General features: G+C 40.8%; 2 protein-coding genes across 9 annotated transcripts; both read left to right on the top strand.

The window, feature by feature from the left end:
• The first annotated feature begins 98 nt into the window (after positions 1 to 98).
• Positions 99 to 5,175, top strand: slc25a24l (solute carrier family 25 member 24, like). The gene is made up of 10 exons (XM_046051940.1): positions 99 to 221; positions 319 to 445; positions 832 to 919; positions 1,308 to 1,419; positions 1,568 to 1,726; positions 3,297 to 3,434; positions 3,527 to 3,637; positions 4,512 to 4,679; positions 4,752 to 4,890; positions 4,979 to 5,175. Exons 1-10 carry the CDS (start codon positions 99 to 101, stop codon positions 5,173 to 5,175), a joined length of 1,362 nt encoding a protein of 453 aa, XP_045907896.1.
• A 1,117-nt stretch (positions 5,176 to 6,292) lies between these two features.
• Positions 6,293 to 17,117, top strand: fubp1 (far upstream element (FUSE) binding protein 1). Of its 8 annotated transcripts, none has more exons than XM_046052798.1 (20): positions 6,293 to 6,451; positions 6,906 to 6,996; positions 7,947 to 7,982; positions 8,158 to 8,194; positions 8,284 to 8,330; positions 8,415 to 8,486; positions 8,589 to 8,646; positions 9,504 to 9,666; positions 9,802 to 9,900; positions 10,096 to 10,212; positions 10,302 to 10,404; positions 10,691 to 10,930; positions 11,131 to 11,291; positions 11,381 to 11,532; positions 11,642 to 11,718; positions 11,846 to 11,971; positions 12,322 to 12,396; positions 12,831 to 12,893; positions 13,641 to 13,801; positions 14,038 to 17,117. In XM_046052798.1, exons 1-20 carry the CDS (start codon positions 6,359 to 6,361, stop codon positions 14,044 to 14,046), a joined length of 1,980 nt encoding a protein of 659 aa, XP_045908754.1. In that variant the 5' UTR covers positions 6,293 to 6,358; the 3' UTR covers positions 14,047 to 17,117. The 8 variants fall into 8 exon arrangements, with proteins under 8 accessions (XP_045908754.1, XP_045908749.1, XP_045908750.1 ...); XM_046052793.1 differs by having other exon boundaries at positions 11,822 to 11,971; XM_046052794.1 differs by having other exon boundaries at positions 6,906 to 7,029; positions 8,589 to 8,610; positions 11,822 to 11,971.
• Positions 17,118 to 17,126: the final 9 nt, after the last annotated feature.

Here is a 17,126-nt window from a genome sequence, read left to right as displayed (position 1 = left end):
AGGACCCGAAGCAGTTGCTTTTTAAAAAACATCTTAATTAGATTTTAATCTATTAGATCTTAATTTAGACTGGAGACAATTTCGTTTCTAAACTAAGCATGGATCAGTTTCGTGGTTTATTTGTTAAACTGGACCAAAACAAGGATGGATTCATATCGGTGGCGGAGCTCCACAACGAAATGAGGAAGCATGGGATCCTCTCAGCGGATGGCAAGGTCCAGGTAGTAGGCTATTCTTAATCATCTTTTTACAGCATGAGAAGTATGTGCGTGGCTCCAATGTTAAAAGCTGCTAAATAAAGAGTTTCCCCCCTCCTAGAATATCATTGATTCTTATGACAAAGACAAAGATGGCCTGCTGGATTATGAAGAGTTCCTCAGATACATGATGGACAGAGAGAGGAAATGGAAAATTTACTTTCATGACCTTGACAAGAACAAATGTGGTGAGTGGTCAGATGCCAATTACCTCTCAGGAGAGGCTATATATACCATAAACACTATGTAATGAGGGTAATGTGTTTTTTCCAAGCATGTTGCTCTCCTTTAAACAACAAACTGTGAACTTTACTTCAGATGTAGAAGATGAGTAGTCCTACTTGGGCATAGTCTTCATAAGCCACCATAAATGTGAATTCTTTGACAATAAACTGTATTTTAAGGTCAGACCGGAAAGGCAGATATGCACACACTTTGTTGATGGTACACAGTTTACTACAGGCGGTGACCCTTTCACTCAGAGTTCACAGAAACTCATAAACTTTAAGCACAGTCATCACTTGACAAGTTGGCAGTATCTGTTTGTAACTGTGTGCATTTCTTCTCTGATCAGGGGTGATTGACCAGGACGACATCATATGTTTGTTTAAGGAGTTAGGAGTGGTCATATCAAAGGCGAATGCAAAACAAATAATTCAAATGTAAGATTTTTTTTTTGCCCACTACCTCATGGATCCATTGTTGCATTTGAACAAACATTCATTTAATTTAAAATATAAAAACATTAACAGATGTAGCACTGGGTTCAAAAGAGTTCAAAACACACTGGAGCACATTTCACACACTCATCACATTAGTGCTTTCTAAACAGTTTATTTTTTTTAGAAATATTGATAACCTTTTGGCATCACTGCACGATAAGGTATACTCATGGTATAATGGTTTGTTTTATAAATGGGTCTATATCTATTTGTGCTTACAGGTCAGTAATATATGTCATAATGCAAATAAAATATGTTTTGGCTTACCACAATAAGCCATCAAGCCTGCAAAGAGTAAAACTGAGGCTGTTGTTGCTGCGAACACCAGGATGGATGAAGACAGTTCAATGACGGTGGACTGGGGTGAATTCCTGCACCATGTCGTCCTCAACCCTGTGGACAACATCGGGGAGCTGGTGTCCTCATGGAAACACAGTCTGGTAAGATCTTCTGGCAGCGTCACTCTCGCTCTCTCAACAAAGCAGTGGTGTGCTCAAACTATGATGCATGCACTGTCCACTTAAGCGTGAGTAATAACACACTGATTAAAGGATGATAAATGTGATTCCTCTTTTCATCTATCTGTAGGTTTTTGACGTGGGTGAGAGCCGCACAATGCCCATCGAGTTCCCAGAGGAGGCGTCCGGTTTCGGTGCGTGGAGGACGTTTGTTGTCGCAGCAGGACTGGCAGATGCTGTATCCCGAAGTGTGACGGCGCCCATCGACCGCCTGAAGACCCAACTTCAGGTCAGCTCCACTCTCAGGTGCTGCTTTGTTATTAGTGAAACACATGAGTGGATTTGTTTGATTTTACATGAGCTATTGAATGTATGACTGTTTGACCCCAAACAAATACTTACAGCACTTTGTTTTTTGGTGGTCCTCAATGGAACAGTAAATTAGATTAATTTGATGTGCAATGCAACACACACACACACACACACACACACACACACACACACACACACACACACACATGCACACAAATATCTTCAGACATGCCTGGCACTGCTTAAGCTTTTATAAAGTGTTAAAATTTAAGTTTCCTCTGAAGTTGTCAAGTTTTGACTCTTTTTAAACATCAATTTGGTGGGACAGTTACACATGGAAACATGGTGACGTTTGAGCTAAAGAACGTCTCACGCTGGGCACAGTTTGTACAGGTTCTGTGAGATTTTTGACATGTATAAAGTCAGACTTTATTTAACCAGGAAGTCCCTTGAGATTGAAATTTCTTTTCCAGGGAGACATGGCCAAGATGGCACACCAGTTACAATTGAAATCTCTGTCTGTGGAACAAACATCACACATAAAAGAAAGGGACTAAATCCAGCTCACACGAGGTAGTTACATTTCTCAGTTACATGGAGTTTTAACATGGCTTTACGTTTATTGAATGGGACAAGATCATTTGGCTGTAGTAAGAGAAAGGTCAGTGAAAACCATTGGTACCGTCTGAAACCTAACATAAAGCTGATTTAACAAACTAATCTAAGCTCAAAGGTCAACTCACTAGCTTTCAACCACATCTCCCAGTCTAACTTGTTCTAATCATGACAGAGGAAAGGCAGTTTAAAGCTCCAAAAACTTGTAGTGTGTTACATACTGTTCCTAAAGATTAGGAATGAACTTCCATGGCTAACTCACATAAATTTAAAGTGTAATTTATTAAAGGAGCATTCTTACATTTCCTCACTAATTAATTTTTCCAAACCACTTGTAAAGAATGACAACTGAAAGTTTTTTTTGTCTTAGTAATAAATGACCTGGTGTTTTACTTTACTGTACTTTACTGTGTCGGGGATTAAAGATGTTATCAGCCAGCCTACCTTGTTTTACATAATTTATCTTTTCCTGATTCTGGAAGAGCACTCAGTCTACAGTTTGCATGTGGCATATCATTAACATGTATGCGAAAGAGGATGGGCCAAAGGCTTTGTGAGTCTCATCATATGTGTTTATTGCTGGGTTTTTGCAGCTGCTTCTCAATATCCTTCATACCTGTTTAATACAGTCTTTATGCACTGAAACAAACTTGAGAAGGACCTCAGTCAAAACAATTACGATTCTCTGTATCTGACACTGACCTCTGACCTCTGTGGATGGAGCATGTGAAAAGAGACTGACAGCAGTATCACATAATTCTTACTGTCTGTGCTTTGTTTTATTCTGTCACTTTAAAATAAATATGTGACTTATATTTCTGTACCTGTACTTATCAACAAATAGTTTTTCAGGAGGCTTCGCATTGTTGCACATTTACAGCAGCTGCCTGTGAAAGTGATTCATAAGAATGTTTTTCCTGTGTGCTCTGTAGGTTCATGGATCCAAGGCCTTCTCCCAAGGCTTTCAGGAGATTAGGGCAGGTGGTCTGCGGTCGATGTGGCAAGGAAACGCCGTCAATGTGTTGAAAGGAACTCCACAGTCAACGCTACAGTGTCTTATCTACGCCCAGGTGAGGCATACAGTAGGAGGCAGTCTCTATAAATGATGGATGCACCAGTTTCTTATTGACAAGCACACTCAGAGCTTCTCTATTTTGTCCAGATGAAGGTGTACACCCAAAACAGAACACAGGAGACTCTGACGGTGCAGCAGCGTTTTGGCTTGGGATGTGTGTCCGGTGCTGTTGCTCATGCTGCCTTCTACCCTTTAGAGGTATCAGAGATCAGTGGCAGGTCTGAGTGCTTTTAACATTTCTGTCCTGTCCTGTCATAACAGCTGAATGCTGTCCATAGATTATTACAACTTAATTTAAATATCAGCATGTCATTGTCAGACAAACTTGGATTCACTGGTTTAAGTTTTGCAAACAAATGAGAATAATTTGAACTATAAATTTGTTGCATCAAAAATTTCTAAATTAAAGAATGATCTTGGGTGCTTTAGGCAGTCATCAGGAGGGACACACGCATTCATAAAATCTTTGGAGAGGCTGGGTGATAATAATGTGCAAGAAAGGTTGACTGCCCTGCTATCTCATTGCCGTTCTTCATTGGCATGACAATGTCATATCAAATGTGTAATAAAAACAGTTATTGGAGAAATATATCTTTATTCAAGAAGTGAAAATGTTGGGTGTGCTCCTTTCAAGTACTCTGATTAATAAGTGCCATAAAGCAGTTTACCTGCTGTAAAACAATAGATTTTTATATCAAATCTGACCTGATGGCAAACATTATAAAATGCAATACTGACGCTGATAGTCTTCTCATTAATGATCTCTTTTGTTTGCTGTAATCCCTCCAGATACTCATATGGTTGTGATAATAATTCATGTAAAGAATGTGAAGTAGCATTTTTAAATGTGAGTATATCATATAAAGTTATAGTAATGTGAAAAATTGGACTTTTATTTTGCAAGGAATTGTTGGATTGTATTCATTTACTGTAGCAACAATGCCAATAGCATCATGTTTTTTATTTTTTACTATGTATTTTAATTGTTATGAATATCTTGAATGTGTAAAATATGTTTAGTGTATAGATAACATTCATTTTAGCAATCTCTCTCCTCTTATCTATTCTACAGGTGCTGAAGGTGAGATTGAATCTGCAGCAAGCTGGCACCTACAATGGTGTTGTGGCTTGTGCCCGATCTATTTACAGACATGAGTCGATGTCCTCCTTTTACAGAGGATTTAAGCCGAGCATCCTCTGCATGATGCCTTATGCAGGTGTGGAGTGTGCAGTGCATCAGGTGAGAGCACTCAACGATCAAATACATGTCCCGGTGACAGATACTATCTTTAACATTTGCTTCCTATTGCAGTCAATCATGAACTGGGCAAGGAGTGATCCAGCCTACAGCAGTGAGTCCAAACTGTTTTTCTTCAGTTTTGTGGCCTTTGCTTCTGGACAAATGACCAGTTACCCACTGGCAGTGATCAGGACTCAGCAGCAAGCACGAGGTAAACCCATGCATTTTCTGTGACGCATTTAAGATTATTTGAAACAATTTGAGATGTCATACTCATTGGCCTTTGTCTTGTTTTCCAGCTTTCAGCTCAGACTCACATACGGCTTCAGGTGTATTACAAGGACTTATAGGGATATATGAAAGATGTGGAATTAGAGGATATTATAACGGAATGGGAGCCAGCTTCGTCAGGGCTATTCCATGTGCTCTGATAAACTACACTTTAACTAGAAAATTTGAAAATGTGTTTTCCTCAATTGAGTCTTGGGATGTGTGATTGGTGTTTAACCGTGTGGCCCTGCAATAGACTGGCAACCTGTCCAGGGTGTAACCCACCTCTCGCCCAATGCAAGCTGGGATTGGCTCCAGCCCCCCCGCGATCCTGTACACAAAATAATGACGATGAGTGAGTATTGACATATAGTAAAGACGTTTTTCAGGGATTTGATCAGGAACACAAAGAAAAAAAAGACTGTGAACTCTTATTAATGTTAATTGAGTGTCTAAAAATAACTGGAATTCTTTAAATCTTGCTTATATTTCAAGTCTGCTAGACCTACAATGTCATGTGAATATCTGTAGCTTTTTCAAAGCTTGAGTTAAGGTTTAACAACTGACCAAGAGCATGAGATATGGTGAAGTGTTTACACCCAGCACACCTCACTGAGTGCTGATGCATAGTTGACTTGTAATTTATAATCTGACCAAGTGTAATAGATGCCCAGTTGAGATTGGGTTGTGTAAATGATGCGTGAGCCATAGGCCTACAATAAACGTTTATTTCATAACAGAGAGGTTTCTCCATTTATCATTAAACAGTAAAGAGTTAGTTTATGTGTTTCTTTACAATGAGTTTGAACTGAATGTGATTTACGGGTGTGTCAATATTTGTGTGTTTTAACTTTTTCTTTTTCTTAATTGTTTGTTTTACAAATCAAGGCAAGTATCGGGTTTTTAAAGTGTTATGACAATTGTGGCTAACTCATCTATGTAACAAGCCACAGCCGCAGTTTATAGTAGGGCAACCAAGTTTGGAAAAATAATCGGACTATGGGAATTTTTAATGTGTGATCATTTTCATAATTATAACAAACATAAAGCGCTATAATAAAGTAATAAATATAAATGCTAAGCTTAATTTACAATTGCGATGAGAGATGCAAGACATGACAAACCAATAGGAACCAGCAACAAAGAGGTATTGATCTCAGATAAATAGCTTATGAGAAATTGATGTATTAAGTAGAATTTAGAGGTATGTCTATGTAGGTTACTCTCCATTAAATTTACCAGGTTGGCAATTGAAACACCGAAAGTGGAGAACGACCGTAAAGACGTCAGATTTGACGCAAACGTGCGGCGGTTATCGCGAGACAACACGTGAGCGCGGGTTTTCCTGGCCACATCCCGTGTATGAAACCCGCCATCTTGTAGCGCTGAGAAGGAGAAGAGCAGCAGATATGGCTGATTACAGCAGCGTGGCTCCACCGTCCTCTAACGCTGGTGGCGGAATGAACGACGCTTTTAAAGACGCTCTACAGCGAGCACGACAGGTAAGACGACGACAATATCATTTAGTACGAAAAATAATTTCAAAGTAGGCAGCAAATAGCCGGTTTCGCTGATTTCTGCCTTAACACACACGGCATCACGACAGGCTAACTAACGATGACTAACGTTAGCTAAGGTGGACGTTGCGAAACACTGCAAAATCGAAAACAGAAGCAATCCTTGCTGATCCCCGATACTGTACTGATTAAACTTCCCGAATATGATCAGCTATCGGAATCCCAACTTGTGTATGTTGGTTTTAAACATTAACCGATTAGCTTAAGTGGAAGAAAACGCTTTCCTTTGTTGGGCCAGATTTCCGGAGAGAATAGTGGAGTTAGGCCGCAGCCGCGTGTCTGTCCAAACATCGGTGGTCCAAACGCATCAATCACGAACAGCAAATAAATAATTTAAAATCTAAATAGTTGTTGTGCTTTTATCCTTTTTGTGTTTCAGATTGCAGCGAAAATCGGCGGTGACGGCGTCGCAGCACCCCCAACTAATGAATTTGGCTACGGAGGCCAGAAAAGGCCCCTGGAGGACGCTGGTGGGTATTTTCCCATGCCTAACCTGAATATCGGTCAGTGACTCAAATCGATTCAATGCAAGTCTTGATAGTTAATGCTTGCCTGTGTGTGTTAGCAGCTACTAAATTGCATTTTCCTTGAAATGTTCTTTACTCAACTGAATGAATTCTGCAGTAATTATGTCTAACGTTATATCAATGTGCATTTTCAGCAAAACGTCTTAACATTATGTAACGTTACATTACTAACCATGTGCGCAGTTAATTTTCATGTTATTGGTGGTTTCAGTATCAGCCTATACAGTTTGTTACTGCACGTGCTTAGAGTGGATGTTCTGTCCTCACAGCGGTTTCAAATCAGTGCCTGGTGATGGAAATATTATTTGGGAACAAATACGTGATCTTGTGATTTTTTTAATTTCAAAATGTAGGGGTGGGTGACTACGATTTTGAGTCATTGTACAATTAAAGCAGGTCCAGCCATTGTTGTTTTTCAGTTTGAACACTCAAAAGCAAAGTGTGTAATTTAAGTTCAGTCCTTCAAACCCCCCCCCCATAAAGATTGTTCAGTTTTTGTGTAAACTGCTTGAGAGGTTTTTAATGGAGGTGTTTCTAATATTTAGTATGTCCTCCTTGATTAGAATAGGTTGGACACAATATTGGAAACACCCACAACACAATGCAATCTGACAGTGCCACAAACTACCCCCCTCCCCCCCAAACTTAACTTTCAGGGAGGTAGAATTTCATTACAGGACTACATTAGTTTATATTAGGTGTACCAAAAATATGCTCTTGTGTGGTGGCTATGCAGGCTTCTGTAGTTGAATATTTTTAGCACCCTTTGCCATAACGATTTAAATTCTAGGCAATGCTGATGAGCCATTTTCACATTGAAGAACACTGTTAGTACTGTGATGGTAGGTGTAATGAGAGATACTTATGCTGGTTATTATGTCATGTTGTCACAGACCAACCAGAGACAAAGAAAGTGGCTACAAATGATGGTAAGTGACCTGATGACATAGTGACAGTTAAATATGTGGCTGTAAATTTTTGATTCCCTACCTAAAGTAATTGGCACAAAATTAGCATGAATTGGATGTTTGGTGCATGGGTTAATCTCGTTTACATTGCCCCCCCCCTCATGTACTGTAATGTTTTTTTCTCCCCCCCCCCCAGCCTTTTCAGCAATGGGAGGAATGGGTGGCCCCCCAAGGTACACACCTTGAGTTAAAATAAAATATTTTTGTCTTTCATGTTTTGCCATTTCTTACGTCGCTCACGTTGATTTTGTTCTGTTCTCAGGTCAATATCAGAGGAATTCAAGGTTCCCGATGGAATGGTTGGATTCAGTAAGTTTTCATTCAAAAACAAAAGTGTCAATTTAGTGCTGTTGATATTGAATATTTGGCATTAACACACGTTTTATCTTTCAGTTATTGGAAGAGGAGGCGAACAAATATCACGTCTGCAGCAGGAGTCTGGATGCAAAATACAGATTGCACCTGGTAAGTTTAGATCTCTGCCAATATTATGGATCTCAGTAATACCAAGAAGTTACCTTTTTTTGTTATAACCTTTGCATTAACTGCTTTTTCTCTGTGTTATAGACAGTGGAGGCATGCCAGATAGGTCAGTGACATTAACAGGACCACAGGAGTCCATCCAGTAAGTTTTTGTTTTTTTTCATTTAATGGCCCCCTGAAGTGAAAATCTTACTTTTAAGAGCATGTAATGTAGACACACTGTGTTCCAGACTCTTGGCAGATGAATGTTCTTTAAGATATTGATGTGTGATATTGAGGTCTGATTGGCTTATCTGTCTCTGGAGGCAGGTCTTGCATGCATATAAGTGTGGGCCAATCATTGGGAAGAAACTTACAAAAAAAACATTGTCACATTGGAAGTTCAGTGATTTCTCCTAGATGTCTGGCTTTGGAAAGTAGGAATTGTTTGCAGAATTGGAGAGATGATTAAGAAAATACAGAAAGAAACAGGCGTGGCGATTCAGTTTAAACCAGATGATTAAGACTGCTCATTAATGAAAAGAACTGAGAAACAACCGTGGCCAAAAACAAAGTCCTTTGGACGCAATGTGTGTGCGGTCAGTGATGAAAACTCATGCACCACGCTGAAAAGCTGATGTATAACCCTAACCCTAATGTATCTGAGACCAGAACACATACAAAGACTTTGGAGTAACACGGAGTCGTAGTGGGAGACACCATAGACGAAAACAAGGCAAATGCCATGATGTCTGGAATACAGTGAATCTCAGTGCATCTTTTTGCAGCCGGGGTAGTCCATAGAAATGACCAACAGCTGTCAGATGTTAGTTGCATTGAGTGGCATCAGTGGCACAGCTTTTTGTGAGGGAGTAAAAATCACATACTGACATCTTGTATAGCAGATAATTGTTGTGAATAGAATTCCAGCAACTATAGTTGGCATTAAAGCTTGAATCTCAATTTTCGTTGGGTCCTCAAGTATTTCAGTCTGTATTATGGTCATTTGTCTCCCACCAGGGCAGCAAAGAGGCTACTCACAGAGATAGTTGAGAAGGGGCGCCCGGCTCCAGCTTTCAACCACAACGACGGCCCAGGAATGACTGTCCAGGAGATTATGGTCCCTGCCTCTAAAGCCGGACTTGTCATTGGGAAGGGAGGAGAAACTATCAAAAGCCTTCAGGTGAGTGTCCAGTCAGTGTTTGAGTAGCAGTGTAATACGGGGTCTTTTTTTTGTTGTTTTTTTTTTTAAAGCACGGCACACATTTGGCAAAGACGCACTCTGATGCATGTTTTTGGCTCTTCTCTTTACCTGCAGGAAAGAGCTGGAGTGAAGATGGTCATGATCCAAGACGGACCCCAAAACACAGGTGCAGACAAGCCACTCCGCATTTCAGGAGAACCCTTTAAAGTTCAGGTGGGTCCTCGTCCATGTGACCATCGCACAACATTACATGGTGACATGATAGATGAAGATATAAATTTTATTTTTAATTGTATAGGAGCATGTGCTGCTTTAATTTGCCTTAATGTCCTTGTACGTGCCTTGTAACCTTTTTCGGTACCCCAGTAGAGTATTGCTGTAATAAGATGTTCTTTGTTTTGTCTTCAGCAAGCCAAAGAGATGGTGATGGAGCTAATCAGAGATCAAGGCTTCAGGGAGCAGAGGGGCGAGTATGGTTCACGAGTTGGAGGCGGAGGAGGCGGCGGCGGAGGAGATAGCTTGGATGTGAGTATTTGAAATGAGGTTTTTTAAATTTATCAGTTTGGAGACACTTGTTTGAATCTGCTAACTTTTGGTTTTCTGTCACCATGAAGGTTCCCGTCCCCCGGTTTGCAGTTGGAATTGTCATTGGCAGAAATGGAGAGATGATCAAGAAAATACAGAATGACACAGGCGTCCGAATTCAGTTTAAACCAGGTGAGTGATGAGGTGAGACTGCTTATTAATGAAAAGCACTCAGAAACAATTGTGGCCAAAAGCAGTCATTTGGACATGAAAATGTGTATGGTCAGTGATGAAAACTCATGCACCACGCTGAAAAGCTGATGTATAACCCTAACCCTAATGTATCTGAGACCCGAACACATACAAAGACTTTGGAGTAACACCATAGTTTTATACATGTCATTTACTAGATAGAGAAGTTTAAGAAATTCAGAAACTTGATCGTCTCTTACCAACCTTACCGACCTTCTCGCTGCAGATGACGGCAGCACACCAGACAGGATAGCCCAGATCATGGGCCCCCCTGATCAGGCTCAGCACGCCGCAGAAATCATATCCGATTTGCTGAGGAGCGTCCAGGCCGGTGGGCCTCCAGGACATGGAGGTGGCAGGGGTCGTGGTCGCGGGCAGGGGAACTGGAACATGGGCCCCCCTGGTGGCCTGCAGGAGTTTACCTTCACTGTCCCGACGATGAAGACGGGTCTCATCATCGGAAAAGGCAAGATGACCCCTCAACAGCAGGGCAAAGACAATTTGTGTAGCAGAGCATAAAATGTAACAGAAGCCTTAGACGTTATGTGAACCTCTTTGAGGGGAAATGCTCCCTTTTTTTTTGTTGGCACCTTGACATCAGCTGGCAAATTAACTAGGTCTGTTTATCTGGCTGATGTGCTCAATCTTTATTTCTGATCGCTTCAGGTGGTGAGACAATCAAGGGCATCAGCCAGCAGTCTGGAGCCAGGATCGAGCTACAGAGGAATCCTCCACCCAACGCCGATCCTAACATCAAAATGTTCACAGTTCGGGGCTCCCCTCAACAGATAGACTACGCCAGGCAGCTGGTGGAGGAGAAAATTGGGGTACGACACCATAGTTTGATAATTATCCCCTATGAATACATTTGTCTTTTTTAAATAAGCTGGTTTACTGACATGGACTCTGTTTTCAGGGACCAGTCACTCCAATGGGAGGCCCACATGGCCCCCCTGGTCCACATGGAGGTCCAGGCCCACATGGTCCTCCTGGACCACCAGGCCCCCCAGGTGCTCCCATGGGTCCATACAACCCTGGACCATACAACCAGGGCCCTCCAGGACCACAGTAAGTACAGTGGCCATTTGTATTTACCTCATCTTTAAAGCTCTGTGTAATAACAAGAATACTTAGACACACGTTAATGTGTTGACGATTATTTGTGTTCTTTCATCAGTGGTCCACCTGCACCGTACCAGCCTCAGGGATGGGGCAATGGCTACCCACACTGGCAACAAGGACAGCCGGATCCAAGTGAGTACCTGTCATCTGTTGGCAGGCTTGCACATTCAGATCCATAGCAATTATATGGGCAGTTATACCTGTATGCTAACAGCTTTTATTTTGGCCTTTTTTGGTAACGAAACTGGCTTGTGTCCAGATAAAGCAGCAGCTGATGCCAACGCAGCAGCGTGGGCAGCCTACTATGCGCAATACAGCCAGCAGCCGCAGGCTCCCATGACCCCGACAAGCGGAGCTCCTGGCACGACTCAAACAAACGGCCAAGGTAACAAAATTTCTCAACTAGCAAGTGTCTGCGCTTTAGAAGAAGCAGAAACTGTTAAGATGAGTGTAGAGCAGAGTAGTTTACTAGCTTTACTTTAGTGTCCTGTGCTCATGTCTTCTGGTGTCGCTAACAGAGGAGACAGGTTGGTTTGGTTTCACCCTTTTATTTATTTATTTTTTTTTTTAAACATGACTCTGCTTTTGCAGAGCACCCCTTTTTTTTTGTTTTAACTTTTATATTACCCAAGGGACAGGATAGTTTCCCCCCTAGGATGACAGCTGGACGCAGGCAGGTGGAGGACAAACGGCTGAGAATGATTCACTAATTACAAGTACCGTTTTTTTTAACAGGTGACCCACAGGCTGCAGGTCAGAGTGGACAGGCAGATTACTCCAAGGCCTGGGAGGAATATTACAAGAAAATGGGTATACGAACGTAGCTTCAGTGTACACCTATTAACACAAGACAGTCTAAACAGCTACTGGGCACTCAATCGGCTTCTTTTTCAGGTCTGGGTATTTGTCAGTATTGCTGGCCTGCTGTGGAGCGTTATCAGTGTGCCTCCACTTGGTTTGACATTTGACGCCTGTGCTGTTTAAACTGTAACACTTTGACTATCTGCAGGACAGAGCTGTCGACACAGAACCACCTTTTAATGAGCTTAGAGCAGCTTATTTTCCAGACTATCTTAGGGCTTTATCAACACTAATGGCAGAGTTTCCCCATGTGCCATGAATGTGTCACTGCTACTGAATGTGTGTAGAGTTTAAATTATGCAATGTAGGATCAATGTGAATTTGTTTCTGGTTTTCATTTTAACATGTGGATGCATTGACACATTATTCCCTTGTCTTTGCAGGTCAACAGAGTCAACAACCTCAGGACTACACGAAAGCCTGGGAGGAGTATTACAAGAAACAAGGTTGGTAGTCCTCTTTGTGAAATCAGACTTTATGCCCTTATCACACTAAATTCATTGAACATTTTACTCTCTTCTCTACATCATATTTCAGTCATGAAACCTCTGTATAAAATAGTGCAGAGTTTGCAGTTTATGAGACAAATTATTTAGGAATGAATTGTGATCCTGGTGTTCAGAGTAATGTGATAGAAGCATGAATGAACAGATTAATCTGTGTCAATATCGGTAAATGGAGAAACTAGTTATAGACATTTGTAAGTCGTTATGGTGTTTTCTGTGATGGTTATAGATGGATAAATTTAATGGTCATTTGGAGCATTTACTTTACGGAGTTGACTTTCTGACAAAGAATAACATAATGTACAGTGTTTGGTTTTTTTTTTTTTTTTAGTCCAATTTTTGAGGTGTTCCCTGTAGCGCAGAGGTGAACGTTAAATGTGTCAGGGCGGCTGTGCTCCCCTAGCAGCCCTCTGTACTAGAGTACCTGCTCTCTCAGCCGCCCAAGAGAAAAGCAGAAGGTTTCTGACCTGCCACCCAGAGAAAGTGGTGGTGGGTTCGTTCCCCTTCTTATAAATGTTTAAATGTTACATGACAGTTATAGCTTCATATGTAATGCATGTAATTGTTTTGTAGCTCATAAGACTTAACATGCATTGACAAGATAAATTGCCTTTTTGCATTTACGTAAGAAGAATCAAATAACCTGCGACTGGCTAGTGCACCAATGGGTTCTCTGTTTTACTCCAGGTCAAGCGGCCCCTCAGGCCACAGCAGCGGCAGCAGCAGCTTCCCAGCCTGGAGGCCAGCCAGACTACAGCGCTGCTTGGGCGGAGTACTACCGTCAGCAGGCCGCTTACTACGGCACAGCCAACCCTCAGACGATGGGTGCAGCACCACAAGCCCCTCAGGTACATCCCCGATAAGAATCTGCCCTCCACATCCACTGAATACTCAAATTTTTGGTGCCCTAACCCCCCCTTGCTTACTCAGGTTTTACAGGGTTCCAGTCACTGCAGCAGCTTCACAAACTTAACCAAACCAATTTCCTCCCTACACAGGTTTTTAAGCTTTTTAATTTGGGAAGCTGAGTCCACTGTTTCTGCTGTTAACATGCAATGTATCTTCTATGTATTTTTTTGCACAGGGCCAGTAATGTGAAGTGGACATAAAGTAAATGCTACATTGTCGAAACAAAATCCTTTGTTAAATGTTTGGATGCAGACGCCTTGATGAAGATCTTAAATTTCCTTGGTTTGAAAGCGTTTCACATAGATGGCAGATTACCCGGCGAACACGTCCTCTTTCAATTTTTTTTGTTTTCCTTTTTCTTGTAAATGCTTTGTTTTTAGTGAGGTAATTATACATATGGTCATTCCAGCCCTGTATCTACATTAAATGTGGTTAGAAGTCATGTTTATTAAACTGTAGACATTACCATGTAAATCATCTCAGTTTTAAAATGCTATTGCCTGTTGTGTTTTTGCAATAAAACAAACTGAAACCTCCTGTGTTGGTAAGTTGGGGTGGTTTTAAACTAAAAGGGTTAAAATGAGTTTCTGTATGTTTGTTTTTTTTTTTTTTTGTTTGTTTTATGGTGGGGAGTTTCAAATGCAGGCCATGTGTGGGTTTAATTGTCCAAAAAGGTTGACTCAAAGATGTGCTGTCCTGTCTCTCTCCAACTGTCTATAAGGCTCTTAGATACATTATGTGCGTGCATTGATCCAGAGGGGTTCAGACCAACAAACGTCCTTGTTGATAGACCTTCTTTTTTTACACTTCTGTTTGCTCACATTGCTCTGACTTTAGCAGTAGACAGATGTTTGTCATAAGAAAGTCGTCAGGTTTCTGTGTACCGTAACTCATGCATTAACGGCGTTGCTGTGGCACTCTTGAATTTTACCTGGTTTGCTGACATTGAGGTAGTATGCACTGTATTTTGCCTTGATAGACACTTCCTCCTCCACAGGCAAGTTTAGAAAAGCGGTAAGCAAGTGTTCTTCTTAACATGTTCCTCAGAAAACGTGGTTGCAAGAAATGTTGCATATTTTTAGTGTTATCTTTTTTTGTGCTGTTTTTTTCCAGGACAGCCAGGTAAATTGCCATTGTATTGGAAAATGCATTGAAAAGTTTGTCTTGCCCATTGAGAACTAACTCATGTATAAACTTGTTATTTTTTTTTAAAAATGTTTTTTTAATATAAAAACATTGCAAAAATCGTTTTTGCTGTGCCCATTCTGTTAGTGTTTATCCAATATCAGAAAATAGACGTTGTAGGGTCGGTGGCTAAGCAGTCTTCATCCATCAGTTGAGCCCTCCTATACTGTAAGTACAAAATTGTGACTGAGAGATACCCGCCTATTTTTGATGCTTTATAAACTGCAAAAGATGTAGTATTTTTGTCAAATATTGCCATTTTCCCCATGTCTCTGGGTAAGTATCAAATGTTCTGAGGGGAGGAATAGTGCTTTAGACTTGAACCATGTTTCCGAGACTCATTTCCCCTTGTGTGATTCTACTGACTGCACAACATTTAGACTTTAAAATCTTTTACAGTATGTTGACTTTGTAGATTGTTAGACTATTTGTGTAGGTAGCATTTCAGTGCCAGTTGGATTTCTGAACTGAGGGTTTGAATGTCAGCACTCTGTTACACTGTTGGTAGGAACTGTTTAAGGATGTCCATGTGGTTCTTTTGCGTTTTGAATTCCTGACCTGCTAAGTGCCATTGTCTAGCTGAGACTGTCATGTTAATGCCATTTATTGCAACATATTGCTTAAAAGTCCCACTGCATTACTTCAGTGTAGCATGCTTAGGTTTCTGCTGTTATTTTAATGCCCTATATGAGCATGTGGAATGCTTATAGTGGAAGAGCTTCTCACTAGTTCAGTACTGATAATGACATTTTCTGAATGAGCACCATTGTTGAAAGGCTGTTAATTTTAAAGTAAAACAAAGTCTTGCAAAACTGCATTGTTCACTGATGGCAAAGAGTGCAATATATCTGATCTTTGCAGTGTCGTCCCAGACCTTGCACCTTAGGTTCTGCTGCAATAACACAGGTAAGCGAAACCTAAGGAAACCAGTGTTTTTGTCCAGTGACATGATCAATATACATGTAAAGAAATGCTTACCTGTGTCTTTAACATGCCTCAATGCATTTATGCTTAGTCATAAAGAAATGTCCAGGATATCTTAAGTATGAGCAGCCTTTTTTTAAGATCTTTCATGAATGAACTGCATGACATGAGCTGTATGACTTTACCCAGAAAACGTTGTTGCATAGGCTCACTGAGGAAATGTTGTCATTGTCGTCTGTGCTTAATAATTGATAGCTTTATCTTTGCATCCCGGTAAGTCTGACAGTGACTGTAATTTCGATGCTTTAGACAACTTTGACACTGGTATAGTAAACTGCATGCCATGCAAACCTGTTGTCAGAAGTTAGCAATGTGCAAAGGTCAATGTACTAGGTCAAACACGGTGAAATACATTTTCATTTCTGTCGTGGTGTGAATCTGCCCTCAAGTGCAGTGCAAATCTGCTATTGAAACGCTGCTGCCTTCACTTCTCGCTCACAGTGTTGGAGGATGCTGCAAGCTTAGGTCATAGAATCAGGCCCTGTCGTAGTTTGTCCCCAAAAGGAGGAATCCTTTGAGTCTATCCCACTGCTGAACGTAGACCGTTCAAGAGCTCCAGTGATAAGGTAAAAAAGCAACGCAATGAAATTTAAACTCTGTGATTGCAAAGTGGTGTTCAGATACATGTTTTTTCCAGCTCGGATTGACTGTTTCTTAACCATGATGCCATAGTGTATTTAGAGTTGTCTGATGGTTTATTTTATCGCTTGAATGCCTTCAATAACCTTTTAGTTAATAGGAATGTGCTTTAGAAAGTTGGATGAGGACAGGAACTAATGTACTTTCAATTACATATGCACTTTTATTGGCAGTAAATTTGGGGGTTATCAGCTTAAAGTCACTACTTCTGTGTAGTTTAAGGGTCACATTGTTTGTTTGAGGCTGTTCACTATGTATATGTGAGATGCTCAGTGTTTCAACACAGTTCGTGGGGGGTGTAGAAGACAAAACAAGGAGCATGCCTTTATAGAGGTAAAAGGTTTCATGTGTTTTTGTATATTAAATCTATTCGTGGTTTGTTTTTTGAATCAACTGTTCTGACTTTTGACATGTTGCCATGTTCATTAATAAAGTTGTAACAAATAACCGGACTTG

This window comes from Micropterus dolomieu, linkage group LG06, assembly GCF_021292245.1.
Source record: "Micropterus dolomieu isolate WLL.071019.BEF.003 ecotype Adirondacks linkage group LG06, ASM2129224v1, whole genome shotgun sequence".
NCBI lineage: Eukaryota > Metazoa > Chordata > Actinopteri > Centrarchiformes > Centrarchidae > Micropterus > Micropterus dolomieu.
The sequence above is the reverse complement of the archived record's forward strand: the minus strand, read 5'-3'. Positions and strand labels throughout refer to the sequence as shown.